The sequence below is a fragment of the Xenopus laevis genome, chromosome 9_10L (assembly GCF_017654675.1).
Source record: "Xenopus laevis strain J_2021 chromosome 9_10L, Xenopus_laevis_v10.1, whole genome shotgun sequence".
NCBI classification, from domain to species: Eukaryota; Metazoa; Chordata; class Amphibia; order Anura; family Pipidae; genus Xenopus; species Xenopus laevis.
The window spans coordinates 136,928,332-136,952,947 of NC_054387.1; the positions used below are offsets into that span (position 1 = coordinate 136,928,332).

Sequence of the window (24,616 nt, forward strand, 5' to 3'; positions counted from 1 at the left end):
TCATTTTACTGAATTCAAGTGATACTGATTTACTTATACAAGCAAAAGACCGTATTGCTCAAATAATCATTATGCCAGTCTATCATGGGCCAATAAATAAAGGAAATCCTCCAACCGTATTAACAATAAGAGGTGATAAAGGTTTTGGAGCTACGAGAATTCAAAGTGGTGCAAAAATTTGGATACAGCACCCAAATAAACAACCAGAACCTGCTGAAGTAATTGCAGCAGGAAAAGATAATGTTGTATTAGTAATCAGACCAGGTCAAGAGAAATGGGATTATGTCCCAATAGAAAAATGTTATTAACGAGAATAATAAACTGTATTTCTTTATAGATCAGAAGGAAAAAGAACTTTTACCTATGAGGACTGAACAGGGTCGGACTGGGGAGCCCAGGGCCCACCGGGACTGCTGGTCCAGGGCCCCCTACTGCGCCGCTCGACCGCCGGCATGCGCATGCGCGAGCAGCGCTTCTCGTTGAGCAAGCAGCAATGCGCATGCGCAAGCGGCGACGCGATGCGCATCGCCGGAAACTTTTTCAAAGTTTTTACAATATTAGAGGTGGTCTGGCCCGGCGGGGGCCCACGAGGGTCGGGGCCCACCGGGTTTTTTCCCGGTGTCCCGCCGGGCCAGTCCGACACTGGGACTGAAAAACTCTTTCCCATAATGGTGGTTGGATTCCCACGATGATTAACTATTTTGTGGCCCTACCCAATCTTTGCTCCAGGAAATGGAGGTCGGGTTTGTCAAGTTCTTATTTTGGCAGGACTTGAGTTCCTGATTGTCATGCTGACTACTACCTGTGTGTATCTGCCATGATGTGAACAATCAAAGAAGAAATTCCAGTGGCACACTGAATGCTGAAAAAAGTGTTTCGTTTATTCACCCAAATACATACAGACAAGGGCAACGTTTCGGACCACTCGGGCCCTTTGTCAACAATCATCAGATCAACTCAATGGGAGCAGAGAGATATTTAAAAGGGCAGTGTCTTTTTGTGGGAATATATGGCTAAAGATGTATTGAACACTAGCTACATGTGCTTAAAGGATGTCCTAAGTGCTAGTGAACTAATTGAGACTTGTTTTATTGCCATCCCCACACCCACAACAGTTTTGACAGCAACATTTCAAAGAAAATATAATGACTCAAATGTTGAGGACGCAGATACTGAAACTTATATACCTGTTTATGCATATGTTGCAGATCAGAATGCTACAAGAAAAATGAAAAAAACGTTTTCTTTCTTTGATCACTCACCATATAACTGCAGCAGATGTGTGTTATAATATGACTTGTGATAGTGAAAAGATTCCTGCATGTATTCAGGCAAAGATTGATACTAAAAGACCCAAACCACCAGTATGTTCTAGAACTATGAAGGAATGTAATAATATTACTACTAATATGTTGTGTAATTATACGATCCCCTCTCCCAGTCTAGATAGGTATGTCCCATTGCCAAAAGGATGGCTCTTTTCTTGTGGAAACATTTCCTTTACTTATATTCCAGCCAATATTTCTGGAGGGCCTTGTGCACTTACCAGACTTAGTTTAACTATCCCTTCAAGTAGTGATGGGCGAAGTTGCCGAATTTGCAAATTTTCGTTTTTGACGCCGGCGTCTCGTTTTTGACACCGGCGCCCGTTTTTGACGCCGGCGCCCATATTTTTTATGCCAACACCCGTTTTTGACGCTGGCGTCCATTTTTTCGGAAATTTATTTTTGACGCCGGCGAATTTTTAACGCCGTGGATTTTTGCCGCGAATTTTCGCGGGTGTTTCACAAATTTATTTGCTGGTGGCGAATCGCGCAAATTCGCCGCGAATTCGCGCCTGGCGAATAAATTCGCCCATCACTAACTACAAGCCATATATTACAGGATCAGACCATACAGCGCTATAAAAGAGAGGCATCGTATGAGCAACTCCCATCTGATTGTGAATCAGACTTACATTTGTTTGATAAATCAGAAATTATAGCTTTAAGTGCTTCACTGGTTGCAATACCTGGGTTGACCATATATAAGGCCGTCAAATTAATAAGATTGCTTGTATTATGGTCAAGAGTATAAATGATACCAGTAAAGCTATTACTAGTCTCTTAGCAGATTTTGGAGATATTAGAAATGCAGTAGTACAAAATAGGGCTGCCATTGATTATTTGCTTTTTAAGCATAACCACGGTTGTCAATATCTTAAGGGTATGTGTTGTTTTAACCTTTCTGACCATTCTCATGCCATTAACCAACAATTAGGTATTCTACATAGTTTAGTCACTAACATTACTGAACACAAGGATGAAGGTTGGTGGGACTGGCTGACTAGTTGGATCCCTGATGTGGGAGGTTGGGTTCAAACAGTTATAGAAGTAGTTTTAGTTGTGATATTTTGTCTGATCATAATTCAATGCTTACCCTCACTAATATCTATGTGTACCCCAAAGCAATGAAAAAGTATAACTTTTTAAGTATATACTTATAGGTATACTATATAACCCAATTATTTAGTTAAAGTTACCATAATCTTCGATAGTAGGAAAGTAGGAAATATAATTTGGTAGTACATCCAATATTGATATCATTGATTTTCATATGTTTTGAAGTCTCTCGTTTGTATTGCAAACAACCGAGGGTCGTGTGAGATTCTATTGAATGCAATTGATCAAGGGTCGAATGTGACACAAATGTGACATGGCAGACCATGTATGAATGTGAGTGTGATCAAGTGCATTCAATATGGCTCCTTAGTTATAAAATGGATGTACTGATATTAGCAGGAGACCAGGGAACAACTGGAGTTGAGTTATTCAGTCATTAGCAGGAGAACAGGGAATAGTAGGAGTTAAGGTAATAAACTCATAAACATATAAATATGTTCATTAAGGAGTAAGCTCATATCTTATTCACATAGTTATAATCAACATACACAGCAATTATTTTCATTCACGTGGTTATTTCCATTTTCATGGTCATTCTCATGGCCATGTCCTGGGCATGTAGCCATTATTATTATTATATATGTCTATGTGTAATGATCTATTACTTTGTTATTGTACCAATATAAAAAGGAGCTCAGCTGGGGGGGCTTCGGGACTTCATCTACAAGCAGACGTGTTGTGTAGAAGAATTGGTCTTGTAAGGACCATTGGCCGATTGATGTTCTCTGGGAGTCGCTGTATTTGATTTGGGCCCGGGGTCCCCCAGCTGATGTTCCTCTCAGAAGTCTGCCAAGGGAAGCTCGGCTAGACGTTGCGTTGTCTTCAATCGGTATTGTATTACTTTTCTTACAATATATTATTCTTCTCTAATGATGATCAATGTGTGTGTGTTTTATTTCCACCCCTATATTTGATAAGTCTGCTGGGGGAAGTGCTCAGTTAGACATTTAGTTTGTGATAAGTCTGACAAGGGAACTTGTAGCAAGACATTGCCCAACTCAATCCCTGGGGTGTAGAAAGACTCTCCTGCATAGAGTACATGTAGGTGCTGATAGTATGGGATGTACTTTCCCTGTGACTGTTGGAAGTGGTTAGAGGTAAAACTGCTCAGAACAGACAGATGGACTCAGCAGTTATAAAGGGACCCAGAAGGGAACTAGGAGTTTAGGAAAAGTCAGTGGGTCAGTTCATACACTGGAGATTCCTGGTACTTGAGTAATAGTATGAGAAGTAAATACAGGTTGGGTCATACACAGAAAGTACATTACTATGGATGAGGCAGAGGTTGGGCCCATCATAGGAAACACTTATTTTGGACCCGGGTAACTAACTCACTAAAAGGGGCCAATGTGTAAAAAATGCAGCTCAGGTCATTATCTGATTGTCAGACATCACTGTGTAAAAACAGCTTATTAATCATATTTGTTGAGTATAATTTTCATCATAAATTTCCCAGAGTAAGAAAAAACTATGGCTGCTTGAATTTATGAGAAAATTGCAATCTTTAATCACTGATTTGTCTGTGATTGTTTTACAGAATAAATTCAGTGGAAATCTATTTATTATATGGGTTATTAAATGGTTACTCTTTAAATATAATAGTTAAAATAAATACACACAGAGATAGCTTTATGAATTAGCCATTTAACTCAGTGGCGTAACTAGATATCACTGGGCCCCACAGCAAATTATTTTTCAGGCCCCCAAAATGTTTAGAGGTTGACTTGTTTCTCCAATATTTATTGAAATTGTATATGAATTAGGGCCTCATGGGGCCCCTATACCTCCTGGGCCCCCCTGCAGCCGCAGGGTCTGCTTCCTCTATAGTTACGCCCCTGATTTAACTCTATTTCATGCCATTTAATGTAAGTTGAGTTGCACCTACATTCAGCGCTTGCCTGGGCCTCAGTGAATACAGAGACATTGGGAAGAAGGCGCTGGAGTCATTCCAGCCCCGCCCCTTTTGTGACCCCACCACAGGGCCGCACAGGTCTATAAATAGAAGGAACGGAGTGGGCTGCCCAGGGCCGGGTTCAGTTGGTAGGGGTCGTGGGAGGGTTGAGTGTGGGTTGAGGGAAACTTGAGACACATCACTAGTAGGAAATACACTAAATAGAGAACGGCCTGAGAAATGTGAAAGCCTGAATTCTTGGGCTGATCTCTAGTGATTTTTTCTCCAGCCATGGATTCACAGCCAAATTTGGACAAAAAAGTCGCCACAAAAAAACACCCATTGACTTTAAAGCATTTGGAGGGAAAAAATTTGTCATGCGGAAACATTTCTTTTTGTCGCCTATTGACTTCAATGCATTTTGCAAATTTTTTGTCAGTTTTAAAAATTTTACGACTAAACAAAACGGCCACATTTGCTCATCACTGTTGATCTCCACTCTATGGGGCAAATTCACTAAGCGCCAAACGCTAGCGTTAATTCGCTAGCGTTGGGCATATTCGTTACTTAGCCAATTCAATGGTCGAAGTAGCCAAAAAAAACATTCGAAATTCTAAGTTTTTTTTATTCTATTCCTTCGCTCGAACTAAGTAAATGGGCCCCGCAGGTGCAGTTTAGGTGAACAGCCTTTTCACTACCTCTTAGTGACACCTAGTGGCCAATTATTGATATGACTGTTGCTGAATTCTGTATAATATGATGTTGTGTCACTTTTTCTACATAAGACCTCGTTGTACAGTCAGTTCCAATCAAGGGGTCACTTACAGAAGTCAATTTGGATTGTTACTGAAACACTGAGTACAACATTCACTAGAACTGAGACACGTGTCTGTGAGTGAGTATGTGTGTGTGTGAGTTACAGTTCAGCTACACGGCACATTCTGTAGGAAGGTGTCAAATTGACAAATCAGATGCTACAAGTTGAGTCACATGGGTTAGATTATAATGGGACTGATACAAACGACATGGAAGTGCTGGAATTGGCAACACTGTGTCTGTATCTGAATAAATCAAATCTGATGGAGACTGAGAGGCTTTGTCTTCTCATTGGAATCCATTGAGTGTCAGAATAAATTAAAGCCACTGCCTGAATTTGGCCCAGATTCAATTGTCCCAAAAGTGACTTTTTCACAGGTACCTTATTTCTCTTCAATTCCCTTCATTTTGATAAAAATTTTGTTACTTAAAGGGATACTGTCATGGGAAAATTTTGTTCAAAATGAATCAGTTAATAGTGCTGCTCCAGCAGAATTCTGCACTGAAATCCATTTCTCAAAAGAGCAAACAGATTTTTTTATATTCAATTTTGAAATCCGACATGGCGCTAGACATTTTGTTAATTTCCCAGCTGCCCCAAGTCATGTGACTTGTGCTCTGATAAACTTCAGTCACTCTTTACTGCTGTACTGCAAGTTGGAGTGATATCACCCCCTCCCTTTTCCCCCCAGCAGCCAAACAACAGAACAATGGGAGGGTAACCAGATAGCAGCTCCCTAACACAAGATAACAGCTGCCTGGTAGATCTAAGAACAACACTCAATAGTAAAATCCAGGTCCCACTGAGACACATTCAGTTACATTGAGAAGGAAAAACAGCAGCCTGCCAGAAAGCATTTCTCTCCTAAAGTGCAGGCACAAGTCACATGACCAGGGGCAGCTGGGAAATTGATAATATGTCTAGCCCCATGTCAGATTTCAAAGTTGAATATAAAAAAATCTGTTAGCTCTTTTGAGAAATGGATTTCAGTGCAGAATTTTGCTGGAGTAACATTATTAACTGATGTGTTTTGAATATAACATGTTTTCCCATGACAGGATCCCTTTACAAATGACTTGCGGAACAATCATCTGGAGGGGATTCCTATTCCCATCTGAGTGCACAAAAGGACTCTGGAGTATTCACATGCAGGGATTTTCCCTGAATACACAACCCCGGGACTTTAAATCTGTGCCAACCAAAAACATGGCGGCTGCTTGTCCTGTGGTGAGACATTTATCCATCACGGCCTGGCCAATCAGCATGAGGGATTTGCTTCTGACCCTGTGACCTCTCTGGAGGAGGTTTTTGAGCCGAAATGATATGCACTGCGCAATATGTTGGTGCTCTAAAAATACATGTTATTATTAATAATAATACGCGAGTGGGGTTAATCTTTTCCAGGAAGAACAGAAGAATAAAGTGTCACATTATTTTGGACTAAATAGATTATGTCCAGCTAAATAGAGCAGAACAAATGTTACACTGGTCTCTAACACACAGAAATGGGCCTCTGCTATGGTACGAAGGGGAGATGTAGTTGAACTACAACTCATTTAGGCTACTGTGCTTCAATAAATAAAATAAGGTCACCAGGAGGTTCTTGCAGCAAATAAACAGAACAAAGTTTATAGTCAAAGACAAAGATTATAGGGTTAAATTCTCATAGATCCACAGAGGCAGTGCTGATCCAGGTGTTGTGTCAGGACAGTTTTGAGCAGAGTCAGGACATTCAGTCCCGGATTATTAATTAACTGTCCCGAGTTCCATTTTGATCTACTGCGCTGATGGTATAAAATATACAGATTTTCTGAAACTTAATTTAATAAAAGGCTTTTGGACAGAGAGGCCAGAGTACTCAGCACCTGCACTGAGATACAATTGTTATATAAAGACAAAGTCCATCAAGTCCAACCCCTCCAAATGAAAACCCAGCCCCATACACACACCCCTCCCTACTGTCACATAAATGATATATCCCCATATCTATACTAACTATAGAGTTTAGTATCACAATAGCCTTTGTATTATGTCTGTCCAAGAAATCATCCAAGTCCCTCTTATAGTCATTAACTGAATCATCACCCGGCAGTGCATTCCCCAACCTCACTGTCCTCACTGTGATGAACCCCCTACTCTGTTCCTTTAAATGAAACTTCTTTTCCTCTAGTCTGAAGGGGAGGCCTCTGGTACGTGATTCTCTTTATGGGTAAAAAGGTCCCCTGCTATTTGTCTATAATGTCCTCTAATGTACTTGTAAAGTCTAATCATGTCCCCTCACAAGCGCCTTTTTTCCCCCAGAGAAAACAACCCCAACCTTGTCAGTCTCCCCTCATAATTTAACTCTTCCCTCCCTCTAACCAGTTTAGTTGCACTTAGTCTCTGCACTCTCTCCAGCTCATTTATATCCCTCTTAAGGACTGGAGTCCAAAACTGCCCCCATACTCCAGATGAGGCCTCACCAGGGACCTATAAAGAGACATAATTATGTTTCATCCCTTGAGTTAATGCCCTTTTTTATACAAGAACTTTATTTGCTTTAGTAGCCACAGAATGACACTGCCCAGAATTAGACAACGTGTTATCTACAAAGACCCCAAGATCCTTCTCATTTAAGGAAACTCCCAACACACTGCCATTTAGTGTAGAACCTGCATTTATATTATTTTTGCCAAAGTGCATAACCTGCATTTATCAACATTGAACCTCATTTTCCAGTTTGCTGCCCAGTTTTCCAGTTTAGACAAATCACTGTGCAAAGTGGCAGCATCCTGCATGGAACCTATAGTTCTGCACAATTTAGTCTCATCTGCACAAATAGAACCAGTACTTTCAATGGCCACCTCCAGGTCATTAATAAACAAGTTGAAAAGCAAGGGACCTAGTACAGAGCCCTGCGCTACTCCACTAACAACACTGGTCCAACTAGAAAATGTTCCATTTACCACCACTCTTTGTAGTCTATCTTTTACTCGGTGTATGTACATCCCAAAAACGATTCCTCCTGGTGTTAAAACCTTTCCAGATGTTTATACTTCCATTTGTAGGATTGACTCATGGAAACTCACAGGGGTTCCTCATGTTAATAAGTTCTGCAATTACAGTCTGTTTGTCTGAATGTCTGTGGGTCATGTTACATCTTGATTTCAGATAATTCAAATCCTCTATGACCAATTTCTCCTGAAATCACATAACACATGCAGATAAATCACCTGGTAACAGTAAAAAACTTTCAGCCTTGTAATTTGGTGCAGAGGAAAGTCCACTGGGACATAACAAAGTTGTACATAAACAGCATTCCAAACCAACATTTTCTTAAAAACACCTTTATTTAATTAGGAAATCCAGACAGGACATTGAAGTTAATGGCATGGTGATCAGCCAATCACTGACATCATAATCCCCTCTGACATCACCCACCCCTGATATCAACCCCATCTTTGATATCACCCGCCCCACCCACTGGTGTCACCTGCCCCACCCCCTGCCCAGAGTTGCTCAAATGAAAATGTATGTACATTGTGGGAACTCACTACAAGCCTATGAAGCCTTTTGGATTTGTGTGTTAATTCATTCAATGCATTTAACCTCTTCGTTAGCATACCAAAGCAATATTGTTCACAATGGTGAACGCTTCAATTAAATGGGACGCTGTGATGGAATTTTCTGTGTTAAATGGGATAAGTGGTTTAAATGTGTTTAGATATTATGGAGCCCATTTACTAAAGGTCAAAGTGAATTTTCGAATTACAAAACTTTTTTGGGTACCATCAAATAGGCCAAATTCGACTTCGATCCGATTGAAAATACTTCACAAATTCGACCAATCAAAAATCTAAGTACTGTCTCTTTAAAAGACTTTACCTTCGGCACTTCGACACCTTAAGCCTGCCGAATTGCTGTTTAGCCTATGGGGGAAACTCCTATAACCTATATGAGCCGTTGGCTAAGGTTTTAGAAGTCGAAGGATTTTTTGTAAAATCTTACGATCGTACGAATCTAATGATTCAAAGGATTTCCTCGTACGATTTAAATTTAGCGGAAAAAAACTTTGACTTCGACTATCGTACTACACCGATTCGATTGTTGAATTTGGAAGTTTTTTCACTTTGAAATTTGACCCTTGATAAATGTGCCCCTATGTGTTAAACACACAGACCAAAGTGACTTCTTCTGTATAGTGTAATAGTCAGATATATGAGAAAGGTTCAATGCTCACCTCCAGCCTGCAGATGGCAGTGTTAGGCAATGGGGAAACAGTAAGGCTGATGCCATGTGACTGTGTGAGAAATGCTGGGAAAGTGGAAAGGTGGCCATACATGTCGCCAAATGAGCGGATCTCTCCCTCCGATATGCCCGATATGACCTTGAGGTGGGCAATATTGGGCTCATCTGATCGTGGGCCCTAGGGCCCAACGATCAGATCCTAACAATGGGAAACAGGTGGTTGGATTGTGGGACGGTATCTACGAACAGATACGGCCGTGATCCAACGCAATTTTTAGTCCCGTCCGATTGACATCAGGCCGACTTTTGGCCAGATAACGATTAGGGAAGCCCCTTACAGGGCCCCATACATGGGCCAAGAAACTGCCGACTCGGTCTGTCAGCAGCTTTTATCGGCCCGTGTATGGCCACCTTAAGGCAGGAAGGCAAGGAGAGAGCAGACACAGGTCTGACAGCAGCAGAGAGAGAGAGATCCCCTGGGAGGTAAAGTTGGTAAACTGCAGGGAAAGCTGCTCCAACTGCCAGTTCCACTTAGTGTGTGAGTGAGTGTCAGTCAGGGAAGGACTTCACTCTTCATTTAGGCCCCTCCGGTTCCTGTTCCAATGAGCCTCACTGTAGCTATATATATATATATATACTCAGGGAATTGTCGCCCCTGCTTAGTTACTGGCCCAGTTCTACCCAAAAGGACTAACTAGTGGTGCAATCCCTGGGAATATTATATAGATACACATTCATTGATTACAAATGTAGTGGGATTCATGGAGGCAACCCAAGGGTTACAGATAAGTGTCACCAACATAAAGTGTCCCCAACACTGTCACTTCTATGTGCTGCACCACAAGGGTTAATCAATGGTTAATAACTGGATTACTTTGTTCTTTACTGATAGTCTGTGTATTTGTTCATACTTCTGATTTACATGTACAGACAGTTCTGCATTCACTCTCATTATAAATACACAAGTGTGGCCTCTTTACTTTGTACCACAATGTTAACCCACACCTTGCCAGGCTGCCCACAAGGGAACAGATCATGTGCTAAGATATATATATATATATATAGGAACTCGCAGATTAATGCTCTGTAATCATTACAGCCTGATTCCCTGACTGACTGCACACTGTAAGGAAACCTTACCCTGGTGGTCTAGTCAGGGCTGCCATCAGAAATCACGGGGCCCCGCACAACAACATTTTCTGGGCCCCTCTCGCCACCCTTCCCTCAGTATGAAGGCCACACAAGACACAGGCATTAAAACATTAAGTGCCCCCCCTACAAGTTAAAAAAATAACTTTGGTGCCCAGGCCCCTCCTACAAGTTTTGGTGTCAGGTGGTGGTTAAAGAAAAAAAACATTTGTGGCCAGGCCCCCACACATTTTAAAAATAAACAATGAGCCAGGGCCCCCACACATTTTAAAAATAAACAATGAGCCAGGGCCCCACACATTTAAAAAAAAAAAAAATTGCCAGGGCCACCACACTTTTTTTTAAAAAAAACAACAATTAGCCAGGGCCCCCACACATCTTTAAAAAAAAAAATAAACTAGCAAAGGGCCCCCACACATTTAAAAAAAACAATTAGCCAGGGCCCCCACACATTTAAAAAATAAACTAGCAAAGGGCCCCCACACATTTAAAAAAAAACAATAAGCCAGGGCCTCCACACATTTTAAAAATAAACAATGAGCCAGGGCCCCCACACATTTTAAAAAAAAAATTAGCCAGGACCACCACACTTTTTTTTAAAAAACAACAATTAGCCAGGGCCCCCACACATCTTAAAAAAAAAAAAAACTAGCAAAGGGCCCCCACACATTTAAAAAAAACAATTAGCCAGGGCCCCCACACATTTAAAAAATAAACAATGAGCCAGGGCCCCCACACATTTAAAAAAAAAAATTAGCCAGGGCCACCACACTTTTTTTTAAAAGACAACAATTAGCCAGGGCCCCCACGCATCTTTAAAAAAACTAGCAAAGGGCCCCACACATTTAAAAAAAAAAAAACAATTAGTCAGGGCCCCCACAGATTTAAAAAAAAAAAACAATTAGCCAGGGCCCCCACAGATTTAAAAAACAACAATTAGCCAGGGCCCCCACAGATTTTTTTAAAAAAAACAATTAGTCAGGGCCCCCACACATTTAAAAAAAAAACAATTAGCCAGGGCCCCCACACGTTTAAAAAAAAAAAAATAGCAAAGGCTCCCCACAAATTTTATAAAAAACTATTAGCCAGGGCCCCCATATATTTAAAAAAAATAAATAAACAATTGGTCAGGGCCCTCACAAGTTAAAAGAAAAAAAAACTTCACGTACCTTAGCTAGGGAGTTCGGTATCTTCAGTTTCTTGTGCTCTGATTCGCCAGTGAAATGTAAGTCCCGGTAAACCCGCATGGTGATTGGTTAAAGTAGACGGGGGGTTCAAACGTCTCCCAACCAATCCGCATGTGGCTTTACCGGGACTTACATTTCAAGGCGAATCAGAACACAAGAAGCCAGTCATCGGAGCTCTGATGCAGGGCCCCCCTTATCTCCCCAAACCACCAGGGCCCGGGACAACAGTCCCCCCTGTACCCCCCTGATGGCGGCCCTGGGTCTAGTGGGCAGTGGGGTGCACTGCCGTGTCCTCAGTATGGACCCCCGCTGCGCTGCTCCCTTCTCTCCTGTACTGGCTTCCTGTAAGGCGCGCCGTGCGCACGTCTGTCTTTAAAAGGTGCAGTGCGCTGGCGTGTGACCTCAGCTCGCAATGGCGCCAAATTCAAATGTTTAAAAGGGGAATTTAGGTTGCAGCACACTGCCCGTTGTTAGGTTCTATTTAGAAGTTCATGGGTGTCAATTCCTTGTGAATCCTGACTGATCTATTGTGTTTTGACCCTTGCCTGCCTGATTTACTACTCCGATCTCTCCAATCATGATCCTGCCTGTCTGTGACTATTCTGATCTCTCCAATCCAACCTTTGTCTGTCCACCGACTATTCTGCATTCTCTAATCCTGATTCCAGCCTGTCTGATTATTCTATCTGCTTGTGCTGCCCGGCCTGCCTGTTCCTGGTGGTGGTTCTTCCTTCCAGTTTCCTGGGGAGACGATTGTGCCCCTTTGCTCGTCCAGAACCGTTAGCTTTGCTCCTCTCTCTGTTAAGACCTGGCGGCATCGGATTAGCCGAGGGCTCCTCCCAAGGTGAAAGGCGGGGGTTAAAGGCAGAAGTGAGAGCCGAGACCAGGGAGCTTAGCTTGGATATAGGGTGCTGAACGTGACACATACATAGGCACACTGTTCTGGTAACACTCTTCAGACCTGGTTTTCCACAGGAATTTTCAAACCTCCCCTCAGTGTCTCACACACTTCCTGTTTCCTGTTTCCCTTTGGCTCCCCTCCCCCAGGGGTGACCACTTCCTGCACATGCAGTACTTATTAATTATACAGCTGCTGTTATTCTCCTCACATGCTGGCTCACATACAGCATTCTGGGACATATGTACCTTCCCTCTAGTGGTTTCCCACACACTTTCTCTCTCTATTGATATATATATACAGTATATGTGTGTAAACCTTCTACTTAAAACGGTTAATTCACCCTCGAATTCGACCCTCAAAGTTAAATCCTTCGAATTGAACGTTTAAATCCTTCGAATTGAACAATTAAATCCTTCGAATTGAACGATTCAAAGGATTTTAATCGATCGATCGAATGATTTATCTTCGATCAAAAAACCTTAGGAAAGTGATGGGGAAGGTCCCCATAGGCTAACATTGAACTTTTTTTTAAAGAGACAGTACTTTGACTATCGAATAGTCGAATGATTTTTAGTTCGATTCGTTTGAGTCGAAGGTCGTAGTAGCCTATTCGATGGTCAAAGTACCCAAAAAAAACCTTCAAAATTCGAAGTTTTTTTATATTCGAATCCTTCACTCGAGCTTAGTAAATGTGCCCCCAATTGTCTGCCACATACAATGCTGATTTAGTACCTCTCCCTGGATGGTTTAATACCACCTCAAAGCTCCAATCTTACTAATACAATCAACACCTTGTCTCCATGAGCTCTCTGACCCCATGTTGGTTGTATTAAACACATTATGCTGACTGAAGTAGGATTCCAGGGTATATAACCAGAAACATTGTGTACAGGACATTCTGAATTGAGGAAGTGGGGGAGATACAATGTGTGTTTGTACCCAGGAGTTTGGCTTCCTATCAATGTGCCTGATAAAAGGAATGGAAGGGATCAGTTATGGGGAAAGACAAGTTGGGATTGGTTACACTGGAGAAGAGACAGTTAAGGGGGATATGATCACTATATATAAATATATAAGGGGATATGATCACTATATATAAATATATAAGGGGATATGATCACTATATATAAATATATAAGGGGATATGATCACTATATATAAATATATAAGGGGGATATGATCACTATATATAAATATATAAGGGGGATATGATCACTATATATAAATATATAAGGCGATATGATCACTATATATAAATATATAAGGCGATATGATCACTATATATAAATATATAAGGGGATATGATCACTATATATAAATATATAAGGGGATATGATCACTATATATAAATATATAAGGGGATATGATCACTATATATAAATATATAATGGGGATATGATCACTATATATAAATATATAAGGGGGATATGATCACTATATATAAATATATAAGGGGATATGATCACTATATATAAATATATAAGGGGGATATGATCACTATATATAAATATATAAGGGGGTATGATCACTATATATAAATATATAAGGGGGATATGATCACTATATATAAATATATAAGGGGATATGATCACTATATATAAATATATAAGGGGATATGATCACTATATATAAATATATAAGGGGGATATGATCACTATATATAAATATATAAGGGGATATGATCACTATATATAAATATATAAGGGGGATATGATCACTATATATAAATATATAAGGGGATATGATCACTATATATAAATATATAAGGGGGATATGATCACTATATATAAATATATAAGGGGATATGATCACTATATATAAATATATAAGGGGATATGATCACTATATATAAATATATAAGGGGGATATTATCACTATATATAAATATATAAGGGGGACAGTAATGAAATAGAGAAAGTACAGAGAAGAGCGACTAAGCTGATAAAGGGAATGGAAGGGATCAGTTATGGGGAAAGACAAGTTGGGATTGGTTACACTGGAGAAGAGGCCAGTGTAACCCTATCAGACCGCAGCTTTATATACACATATATAGACTTAAGCCTGCCCCCCTGCCCCTATTTTGTGAAGTCAGAGACGGGTGGGTTAGGTAAGTGGATATAAAAAGAAGAAGAGAAGATACATAGAACCTTGTTAGTTGCCTTTGATGGTTAAATTTAACCCTCGCTTCTATGGACCGTGTATCAATTAACTTAAAGACCAACTTCTTCCACTTAGTTCATTCACCAATCAGTTGACACCTATATAAAGTGCTTGTCCTTAAATTAATGCAACCAATAAAATATTGATTGTCACTACACCGGCTCTGTGTATTTTTTATCAATTGATAATTCTACTATAAAACCAATAACAAATAATTTATACAAACTCTTAGTATTATATCAATTAGTTGATGCGGCTCTTCTCTTCTTCTTTTTAAACAATTCAAATTTATCCTTGTGTGTACTGTAGTTTTAGGAGACACTTTAATAAAGAAAGTTAGTGAAATCCTATTATAATGTGAGTGGATATAGACTGTCACTTTAAAAAGCCCACAGTGTAAAGTTATAGGCAGGGAGATTAAGAGGAAGAGCCCAAACTGATCCTGTCCATAACCAGCAATTCTCTGCAGAACTTTGCCCAATCCCAACCGACCTGTGGGTCCTATGGGTGTCTGGCCCACCCGCACATCACTATAAGGTATGGGGTGTATATGGGTGGAGTTGAGGGTGAAACAAGGAGTCAGTGAGGGATAAAGGGTAAGTTCCTACAGGATTTTGTACATCTGTCACCTGGATAGTCAGGGCAATTTACAATAAGAGCAACATTAGAATAGAAGATGAAATGGACATGATAATAAATAAGCTCTTACCTTGTATATACATTTTCTGCAAAGGAAAAAAATCAACAAAGCCGCTATCCAAAAAATTCCTACGAATGTCCCTATGAGTAATAGGGGAATAAGCTTGGAATCTGCAGGGAGAGAAGAGACAATACAGACAGGTTACAGCCCAATATATTAAGTCCATTAAAGTTAAACTATCAGCATCACCATCATCTTTAAATATATAAATGTAAAGAAGCAGCAGTTGATCTTATTTAGTGGCAGCTAAAGGCTCAGTATGATCATTTATAATGGGGAAGTTCAACTTTAGAAAATAATACATTTTTTTTTAAAAAACAATAATTTTTTATATTTGTACCTGTCAAGCTGCAGTAGTTATATTTATATCCCCCCCAGTCCTCCTTCACTAGAGGGTCCCACACTGACTGTATCTCAGAGCTCTCTGTGTATATGTGACAGTCAGTTCAATAGAGGAAAGAGGTTTGGGAAGAAACACTCACAGTTGCATTTGATGCCGCCGATTCCTTTGCAACATTGTCCATGGAGAGGGGAATTACAACCCAGCAATTAGGGCAGTGACCTCCCTGACTGGGGAGGGGGTTAAAGGTGACAGAAGTGAAATTTGACATTTTGAAAACATTTGATGATAGCCCTTTAAATGGATAAAAGTTTCCAATTTCCACCGAATATACAGTAGACTGTCAGGGAGATCTTTCTCTTGTTCTGCTCATTCAGACAGTTTGTATGACTAGAACAGCAGGAAGAGGAGCATTTATTACAGGTATGGGACCTGTTATCCAGAATGCTTGGAACATGAGGTTTTCTGGATAATGGATCTTTCCATAAATTGGATCTTCATACCTTAAAGCTGGCCATACATGGACTGATAAAAGCTGCTGTCAGAATGAGTCAGCAGCTTATTGGCCCGTGTATGGGGCCCTCCCACAGGCCTCCCCGATGCATATATTGCCAGATGTCTTTCTGTTTGTTGATGTGTTTCCACGATCCGACCACCAGAATGCCATATATTGTTATCCGATCACTGGGCCTCACGGCCTCCGATTGGATCAGCCCAATATTGCCTACCTCAATGTGGGCATATCGGGGAGAGATCCGCTTGTTTGGCGACAGTTCAGTGTAAAAATAAAGACTGGGTAAGGGGGGCACATATCTGTTGCTTTTGAATCTGAGCTGAATGCGGAGGATCAATTACAAACTCACTGAACAGTTATGTCCCATGTGACCCCCCGTATAGTCACTGACTAACTCAGAGTTAGAGAGCTGAAAAGCAGGAAGTAGTGTTCTGGCTATTATGTTACACATCCACTCACTCCAGCCTTTATACATTACATTTTTTTCTATCTATATTAGAAACATCTTTTATTTTGCACAGCCTATTTATTTACCCAGTTTTTATTTTTATACTGAACAATTCCTTTAAGTCTACTGGAAAATCATATATACATGAAATAAAGCCAATAGGCTGGTTTTGTCTCCAATAAGGATTAATTATATCTTAGTTGGGATCAAGTACAAGCGACTGTTTTATTATTACACAGAAAAAGGAAATCAGTTTTAAAAAAGTGTCATTATTTCAATAAAATGGAGTCTATGGGAGATGGCAATTCCATAATTTAGAGCATTGTAGATAATGGCTTTCCAGATAACGGATCCCATTCCTGTATCTGCCAATGTGAAATAAACATACATTTATGGTGTATGTGCAAATAAGATCATTAAACCTGCCCTACTGAGTCATACTGATCAAAGGCTTACACAGTACATAGAATATCAGACAAATATGCACCAAAAATTTCCTTCATCATTCAGCCGCCCAGCCACCCCTATGTAATGAGCAGTGTTGGGGGGAAACAATTGGCTACTGGGGCTTTAGGGACTCTAAACTGCTAAAGACACATGGGAAACGTTGTTGTTGTTGTCTTCATCTCCTGCCCCCCCCAGTGCTGCCCTCCCCAATATCAAGTGAAGATGCAGATCCAGTGTCCTTTTCAGCCTCTCACACTGTCCCAGTCACGTGTTACACAAACACACTTTACACTATGACAAACTTACATTTATACTTACACACACTTGTATTATTTAGTTGTGTGTGTTTTTTCTTTTGCAGATTTGTATTGCTATGCACATTGGACATCAAACTATTCAGAAGACCCTGCCATGACATGTTTAGGGTGTTTTATCTTTACTTTGTGCATAAGGGTGTGTGATACATAAGGTGCTATAAATATTCAGCTATGAGACAATCTCCAGAAATGCCACATTTACCCATTGTGGATTCACACTATTTACTTTTCAAAAATATATTGTCTCCTCCTTACTCTAGAGTCTCTTCCAGCATAAAGAACACAGTCATTGTAATGATCTCACAATAGCCATGAAAATGAATATCCTCTGCTTATATTCTTTACAATGTCACCCAAACTTTAACTCCTCCTGATGTACACTAGTACAGTACCCCCAGAGCACTTGCTCCACAGCTCACTATGCTAAATGTTAGCTGAACCCACCAGCTCAATGTGTTAGAGTCTATCTGTATTCTATCACTGTGTTCTTGTTCAGCAATTCCAAAAATATATCTGCCTAAGATGACTTTTTTGCAGAATGTGTTGAAATAAAGTTTCTCACCTGTGAGTTGCACCTTTAGTGTTTGCACAAGAGGTTGGGTGAGGGCCTGATGTTCCACCACACAAGAGATCTCCATCCCCTGACTCTCAGCTGTTGGGAGGAACCGGTAGGAAGACTCCAGAGCAGAACTGTTAATCCTCTTTATCTCTGAGGTTTCCACACGACTTCCACTCAGGAACCAACCCACAGCAATGGATTCTGGGTAATACCCCCACACTCGGCACATCAGTGTCTGTTCCTTATTCTTATAAAATGGCTCATGGCTGATGTGTATGGACGGGGCAACTGGAACTACAAAACAGAATATTAGCTTTTATCATAATCAATATCAAGATTAGATATTAGTTTTTAAAGGTGGGAAGGGAACCCACCATATAAAATACATCCCATAGGCCCCATTTACCAAGAACACCTTTCTAGCCCATGTTCAATGATGATTTGACAACAAAGAGTTACTCAGAACCTATAGTGCAAGTTTGACCACATATCAGATTACATTCATGACATCTAAAGACCCCTACTGCCCATCAAGCCCTGCTCATTCCCTCCACAAGACCTGCCCAATTGAAGGCCCAAATATCACACCATTCAGCCTGTCCAATGACTACCCTGCTCCTTACAGGACTCCCCCTTACAGGACTCCCACTATATCCTCCCCTGATGCAGATTTTATTGTGAATCAATAATGATAACTTTTATTTAGCTGCCAAGTAAGAGATGTAGATAAAATTCAAAACTGAATAGGCTGGTAGAGAGGTAGACATGTTGTTGTTATTAGTTGATAACTTTGCTCCCCCATTGTAAAGTTTTCTGCAAACGCCCATGTCCATAATAGAGGCAGGACAAACTGAAATGGGCTTATTCCATTCTCCTGATATCCCAATGTCTCCTCTGCCATCTCCAGTCTTTAGTTTGTACTGCTCTGAAAGAAATTGGTTGTCCTCTATAATCCAAACAAGATATAGCCCCTCATGGACTAAGTCCAGCCTTAGCAAGGACAGCAGCTACAGAGAACTCCCCAAGTCTTCAGCATTATCTTCCAGGTGGCCATTGCTGACTACCCTAACTACAATGAAGAGCAGCCCAATGAGGTTGAAAATATTGAACCTGACCATTTAATGTGTAAACTTGGGTGATATTTATTTCCTATGTGGGCTCCCCAGTTGGAAATTCCAGTGCTGAACAGTGTACTTCACAACATTAAGCCCATGCTTAATGTACTTTTGCAATAAACCTTGCCTAACTCATTTTTCACTCCTGTCTCTACTATGTCACTCCTGTCTCACAGCTTTAAACCCAATTAAATGCATCTGTACGTAGATGCCACCATGATGGTGGGGCTCTTCTGAAGGATTCTATAGAGAACTGAATGAGGTTATAAGTTAACCACCCATGCTTTCTTATTGTAATAAGTTATAGTTATAGCCAGGTTATCAGCCAAGGGGGTCACAGGCCCCACAAGTGTCCATTATTACCTCTATAGATCAGCTGGAAGTCCTCCTGGAGAGGGACAGTGAGAGAGAAGTGTTGGAGCCGGATAGAGAAGATCTGGTTCCTGTTGTCCTTGGTGGGTACAATGGTCACTGTGCTGGTTGTACTGTGGGTGCCATCTGGGTCTCTCTGGGACTTATTCACAGTAACACCAGGTAATATCTCCCCATCTCTCAGCCATTTAACATCAAGATCCTGGGGGTAGAAGCCAGTGATGGAGGCTCTCAGGACACTCTCCTTATTCTCACTAACAACTTTATTAGTGATTGTGATCTGTGGGGGGGCTGAAAGAAATGATTTCCATTTGCATTAAAGTTCTAGAATATTCAGAATATACATACCTATTAGACACTTTATGTGCCATTGGTTTTAAGTCCTACTGAATTATAATATGTACCTTGAATTTCCAGTATAATCTCCTCCTCTTGCCACTCAGTACCATAAGTGACTGTACAAGTGTATCTCCCACCATCAGATACCTGTGTATTAGACACAGACAGAGAGGCCACTCCCCGTGGTGCTAAATTGGAGTTGAGAGAGAACCGGGGATCCACTGTGCTCACTCCATTGTCATACGTCAGTATTCTCCTTCCATACGAATCCCACTCTATGGTCAAGAGTTTGGGATCAGCAGGGAATTTATTTAAATGGAATGTGCAGGGAATCAGTATATTAAATCCTTTTCTGGCAATATGTTTGAAAGGAGCAATTACCTCCAGAACAGCATCTGCAGGTACAAAGAGACAAAGCCAACTTGAAATGTCTGTTTCATTTAATTATATAGTAACAAGTATTAAACTGAGCTTTACATGCATGTCATCCAACGTCATATACTTAAATGTCCGTGTGGACTGGCTAATGTGGGCAAAACCAATAGGATGGTTAGGGTAAGACTCAATGAACATAGAAGTGCCATACGGAATGTTAAAACTAAATCGACAACCATAAGTCGCCACTGGGCCAAATGTAACCATTCAATTTCACAACTACGGTGGATGATAATAAAGGAGCTGGTGACTAAATGTTAATCAGAAACTTCTCCAGAGAGAAACATATTGGATTTGGAAAGTAAATACTTTGGCACCTAAGGGCCTTAATGAAGCAATTAACTCTACATGTTTCTTATGAATTGATGTCTAATATTTGCCTTCCGTTTCTTACAGTGAAGGAGAAAAAAAAATAATTATCAAAACATTATGGGGCACATTTACTTAGCTCGAGTGAAGGATTAGAATGAAAAATACTTTGAATTTAGAAGTATTTTTTTGGCTACTTCTACCATTAAATTGGCTACTTCGACCTTCGACTACAACTTCAAATCGAACGATTCAAACTAAAAATCGTTCGACTATTCGACCATTCGATAGTCAAAGTACTGTCTCTTTAAAAAAAACACTTTGACCACCTAGTTCGCCACCCCTGGGGAAGGTCCCCATAGGCTTTCCTAGCAATTTCTGATCGAAGGAAAATCGTTTCATCGATGGATTACAATCCTTCGAATCATTCGATTCGAAGGATTTAATCGTTAGATCGAACGATTCTTCTTTCGATTGTACGATCGAACGAATTGCGGTAAATCCTTCGACTTCAATATTCGAAGTTGAAGGATTTACCTTCAATGGTCGATTATCGAGGGTTAATTATCCCTCGATATTCAACCCATACTAAATGTGCCCCTATATGTATATCACATCTAATTACACTATAGAACCAGCAGTGATGGACTCAAGTGAATTCACTTTATTTAGAAAATAATTTTGAAAATTATCATATTTTGGAACACATTTTTGAATCTATTTTTGGACTAATTGAACAAACCTTTGGGGCCTAGCGGTTACGCTGGAGCTATTACGTCACTATAATGGGAATTGTGGGATGCTGAATGTTAATTATATACTTTGTATCATTGTTTGCAATATAGGGGTTGCACACTAGATAGACTAGCTAGGCTCTATAAATATTGATATACTGTATAATCAATGTTGGGATCTATTGTGGGTTGTCACTTGAGGAAGGGCAGTTGATGCCCTAAAATGTTTGATTGTGACCTGCGTGTCCTCAGCACTAATAAATAAATAAATAAATAAATTTGGGAACACTGCACTTTTGATTAAGGTATTGTAACGCTTTCTTGGGCTATTCAGCACATAAATAGTTAAAGGTGTCCAGCTAGTGTATGAGCATGGGTTACACTGCGAAACTACACTCAGGGCAGAGCCTTCGCTAAATGGAAGCTTCCCCTTTAAGATGTTGTAGAACTACAACCCACGGGCTAATTAGTGTGAAAATAGATGAATTGGATGCCAGGAGGTTCTTCAATAGTAAAACAGGTGAATGTATTTATTATGCACAGATGCAAATGAGCTCAGGTTTACTCACAGCATATACAGGATACAGCAGATGGAATCACTTAGGACATAGTAAGGATCACAGTCAGACAGAAGCGACTCCTTTAGGTATTTGCAGATGTACATCAATTCCCAGTTTAACCGACGTTGCCAGTGAGGGGATCGGGAGGGGATCAGGCCTATCAACTGAGTTCCCTGCTCTAAAGGCAAACAGGCCTTGTGGGAAGCTATTTCCTCCTACAATCCTCATTGGAGCAACAACTGCTCTTTCTGCTGCACCTCTCTGTCTTACTCTCCTAGAGAGACTATAACAGGAGCTTACTATAATAGCTGTTCCTTGTTCACGGGGTTACCTGGTCCCCGACTTAAGCACCAAAGGTGTCAGGTCCCTCTGGGGTAAATGGCTTTACTGGGGCCTAAGGTGATCCCAGGCTCAATGGGAAATACCAGCAGCAGCACAGACACCAGGAGCCAAAGAGAAAGAGGCCACTCCCTGCACAACACTATATAGCAGTGTGGGAGGGGAGTGTCATTACACTCTTTGACCAATAGATGAGGTGGTTATACTTAAACTGTTAAAAGGACTTGTGCACAATAACAAAATATAAGAGAACTACATACAGAAAGGAAGGGGATTAACTCTATAGGGATAGGATATCCTATAGGTCCCTACAGTATTGGCATTCTAATTTTTTTCAAAGCATTTACAACTGGCGGAGGGAGAGGCGAGAACCAATACATTTTTCCCCATAATTCTGATTTTATTTTTCTAAAGACACTAGTTAGCAGCACCCTGTGCCCCTCCCCCCCCCGAGATACAGGCTCTGTGCCAGCTCCATTGTTATAAAAGAGGGATAAGTGGAAGGATTCTGATAGACCTCCCTACAGTGGAATGACACCCAAGGTAAGTCACCCATGATTCCAGCCATGTCTGTGTATATAGTGACAGTGATGAGTTAGGGGGCATTGAGTGACAAGACCCCCACCCCACTGATCTAATGAGCCTGAACTAGGAGTAGGCAGAAGAAGTCCGTTCCCATTGCCCCCACTACCACCACCACCAGTGACAAGTGACTCCAGTCAGTACAAGGGAATATAAAACTTACCTGTTTGGGACAGGAGGAAAAGGCAGAGAAATCCCCAAATCCTGAGGATCTGATGCAGTTCAGCAGCTCTCATCTCTTTCTCATCTCTTTCTCATCTCTTTCTCATCTCTTTCTCATCTCTTTCTCAGCTGGATTGTAGCGACATGCAGGTAGTAACTCTGTGTATATGTGTCTTATTCTGGGATCTGATAAATTCTCAGCAATCCGGTAATTGTTCCACCCATTATATAACCACACCTGTAACCAGGGAATTTATTAATAAATAGTATGAATTATTCCATATCAGGAACATTATTTGTGGTACGTGAGAAGCTAACAAAGGCATCTGTAAATCTGCTCGTTTAACCCATTACTGGAATCTTTACTCCAGTTCTTATTGCTGTAGAGACAAGTGTGTGACAGGGAGAGATATAGTTCTGCGCTGGTACATTCCCTATAGTGACATGTGGATGTGAAGTAACAAATATTACTGACACACAACACTAAATACACACAGATATGTTTAACCCTTGCGTGTCTAATCAAAGAAAATATTTTGTTGATTCCTCCCTTCATCTAATGAAACATTAATTTGTATTGATCACACAGGGATAAACATGGAGAGATTCTTTGTATTTAGACTTGAGTACTGGTAATATTTGTTCCTATGTCTGCTTAGGGGGGTGCGACCCCTCATAATTAACTTTCATGAGATTACACAGTGTGTTACTGGGTTAATCTTCTGATAATGGCACTGTCAGCTCATCTCCAGCTCAACTGTCAGCTCTATCCAGCCAATACAATGATAAAGTCTGGCTCACTTGCATTTAGCTCAGTCATTGGGATCAGAAGGTTTGGTGGAAGCCAAGACATGGCAGATACATGGATGTACACTTAATACTAAATTAATAGATAGATGATTTATGATCACTGTTAAAAGCTTCCATTATAGTATACTAGAAACAATTCCCACAAAATGTTCATATTCATAGTCTAAGTGAATAAATAAATATATTCCATAATAGGACCAATCATCTCACCGTGGCCTCTCTGTATTAAACACAATAACTGAATATACAATGTCACATAATTCATTTCATTATCTGAGCCCCACCTTTTAGATTTAGTGGAGATGGTGGAAAGCAAAGACTTGAGCTGGGTTTTCTTTGTCCGACATTAATATACTGACACAATTAAGCAACACAGTTACTACTGTCGTATCACTGACTTGTGCAGCAAATCCTTAATCATCTCTTAGAGGAAAATAGAAGTCACAGGGGGTCATTTATAAACACTGGGCAAATTCATGCACAAATAAATAACACTTTTCTATGGTTTTGCTATAATTGGAGTGTCCCATATCTTCTTTTTTCTTTTCATTTTGTAATAAACCACCATTGTCTTTATTGTTGTCTGGTCACAAGTGCCTCTGACTGGTTTGTGGGCACATAAGAAACACACAGGCAGGTAACAGTACAAGGAAAGTAACAAACAATCCCTTTATGTATCTGGTAGGGAAGAACTGCTGAACAGGAGCACAAGTCAGTGTATATTTGTGGCCTAGTCCCTTCAGGCAGCACCTGGCCCCAGG

At 40.5% G+C, this 24,616-nt stretch overlaps 1 protein-coding gene across 1 annotated transcript; it reads right to left on the reverse strand.

Moving 5' to 3' along the window:
• Positions 1 to 8,047: 8,047 nt before the first annotated feature.
• LOC108704740 (signal-regulatory protein beta-1) lies at positions 8,048 to 23,184 on the reverse strand. The gene is made up of 6 exons (XM_018241418.2): positions 23,047 to 23,184; positions 19,990 to 20,319; positions 19,577 to 19,876; positions 18,102 to 18,392; positions 15,483 to 15,583; positions 8,048 to 8,329 (listed from the first exon to the last, which is right to left on the reverse strand). Exons 1-6 carry the CDS (start codon positions 23,117 to 23,119, stop codon positions 8,204 to 8,206), a joined length of 1,221 nt encoding a protein of 406 aa, XP_018096907.1. The 5' UTR covers positions 23,120 to 23,184; the 3' UTR covers positions 8,048 to 8,203.
• Between the last annotated feature and the right edge of the window lie 1,432 nt (positions 23,185 to 24,616).

Coding starts and splice junctions, on each gene's coding strand:
- LOC108704740 (XM_018241418.2), bottom strand. CDS start 23,119: ATGAGAGCTGCTGAACTGCATCAGATCCTCAGGATTTGGGGATTTCTC. Junction 19,877..19,989: donor GATTATACTGGAAATTCAAG/GTACATATTATA, acceptor CATTTCTTTCAG/CCCCCCCACAGATCACAATC. Junction 15,584..18,101: donor ACTAAAGGTGCAACTCACAG/GTGAGAAACTTT, acceptor CTCTCCCTGCAG/ATTCCAAGCTTATTCCCCTA.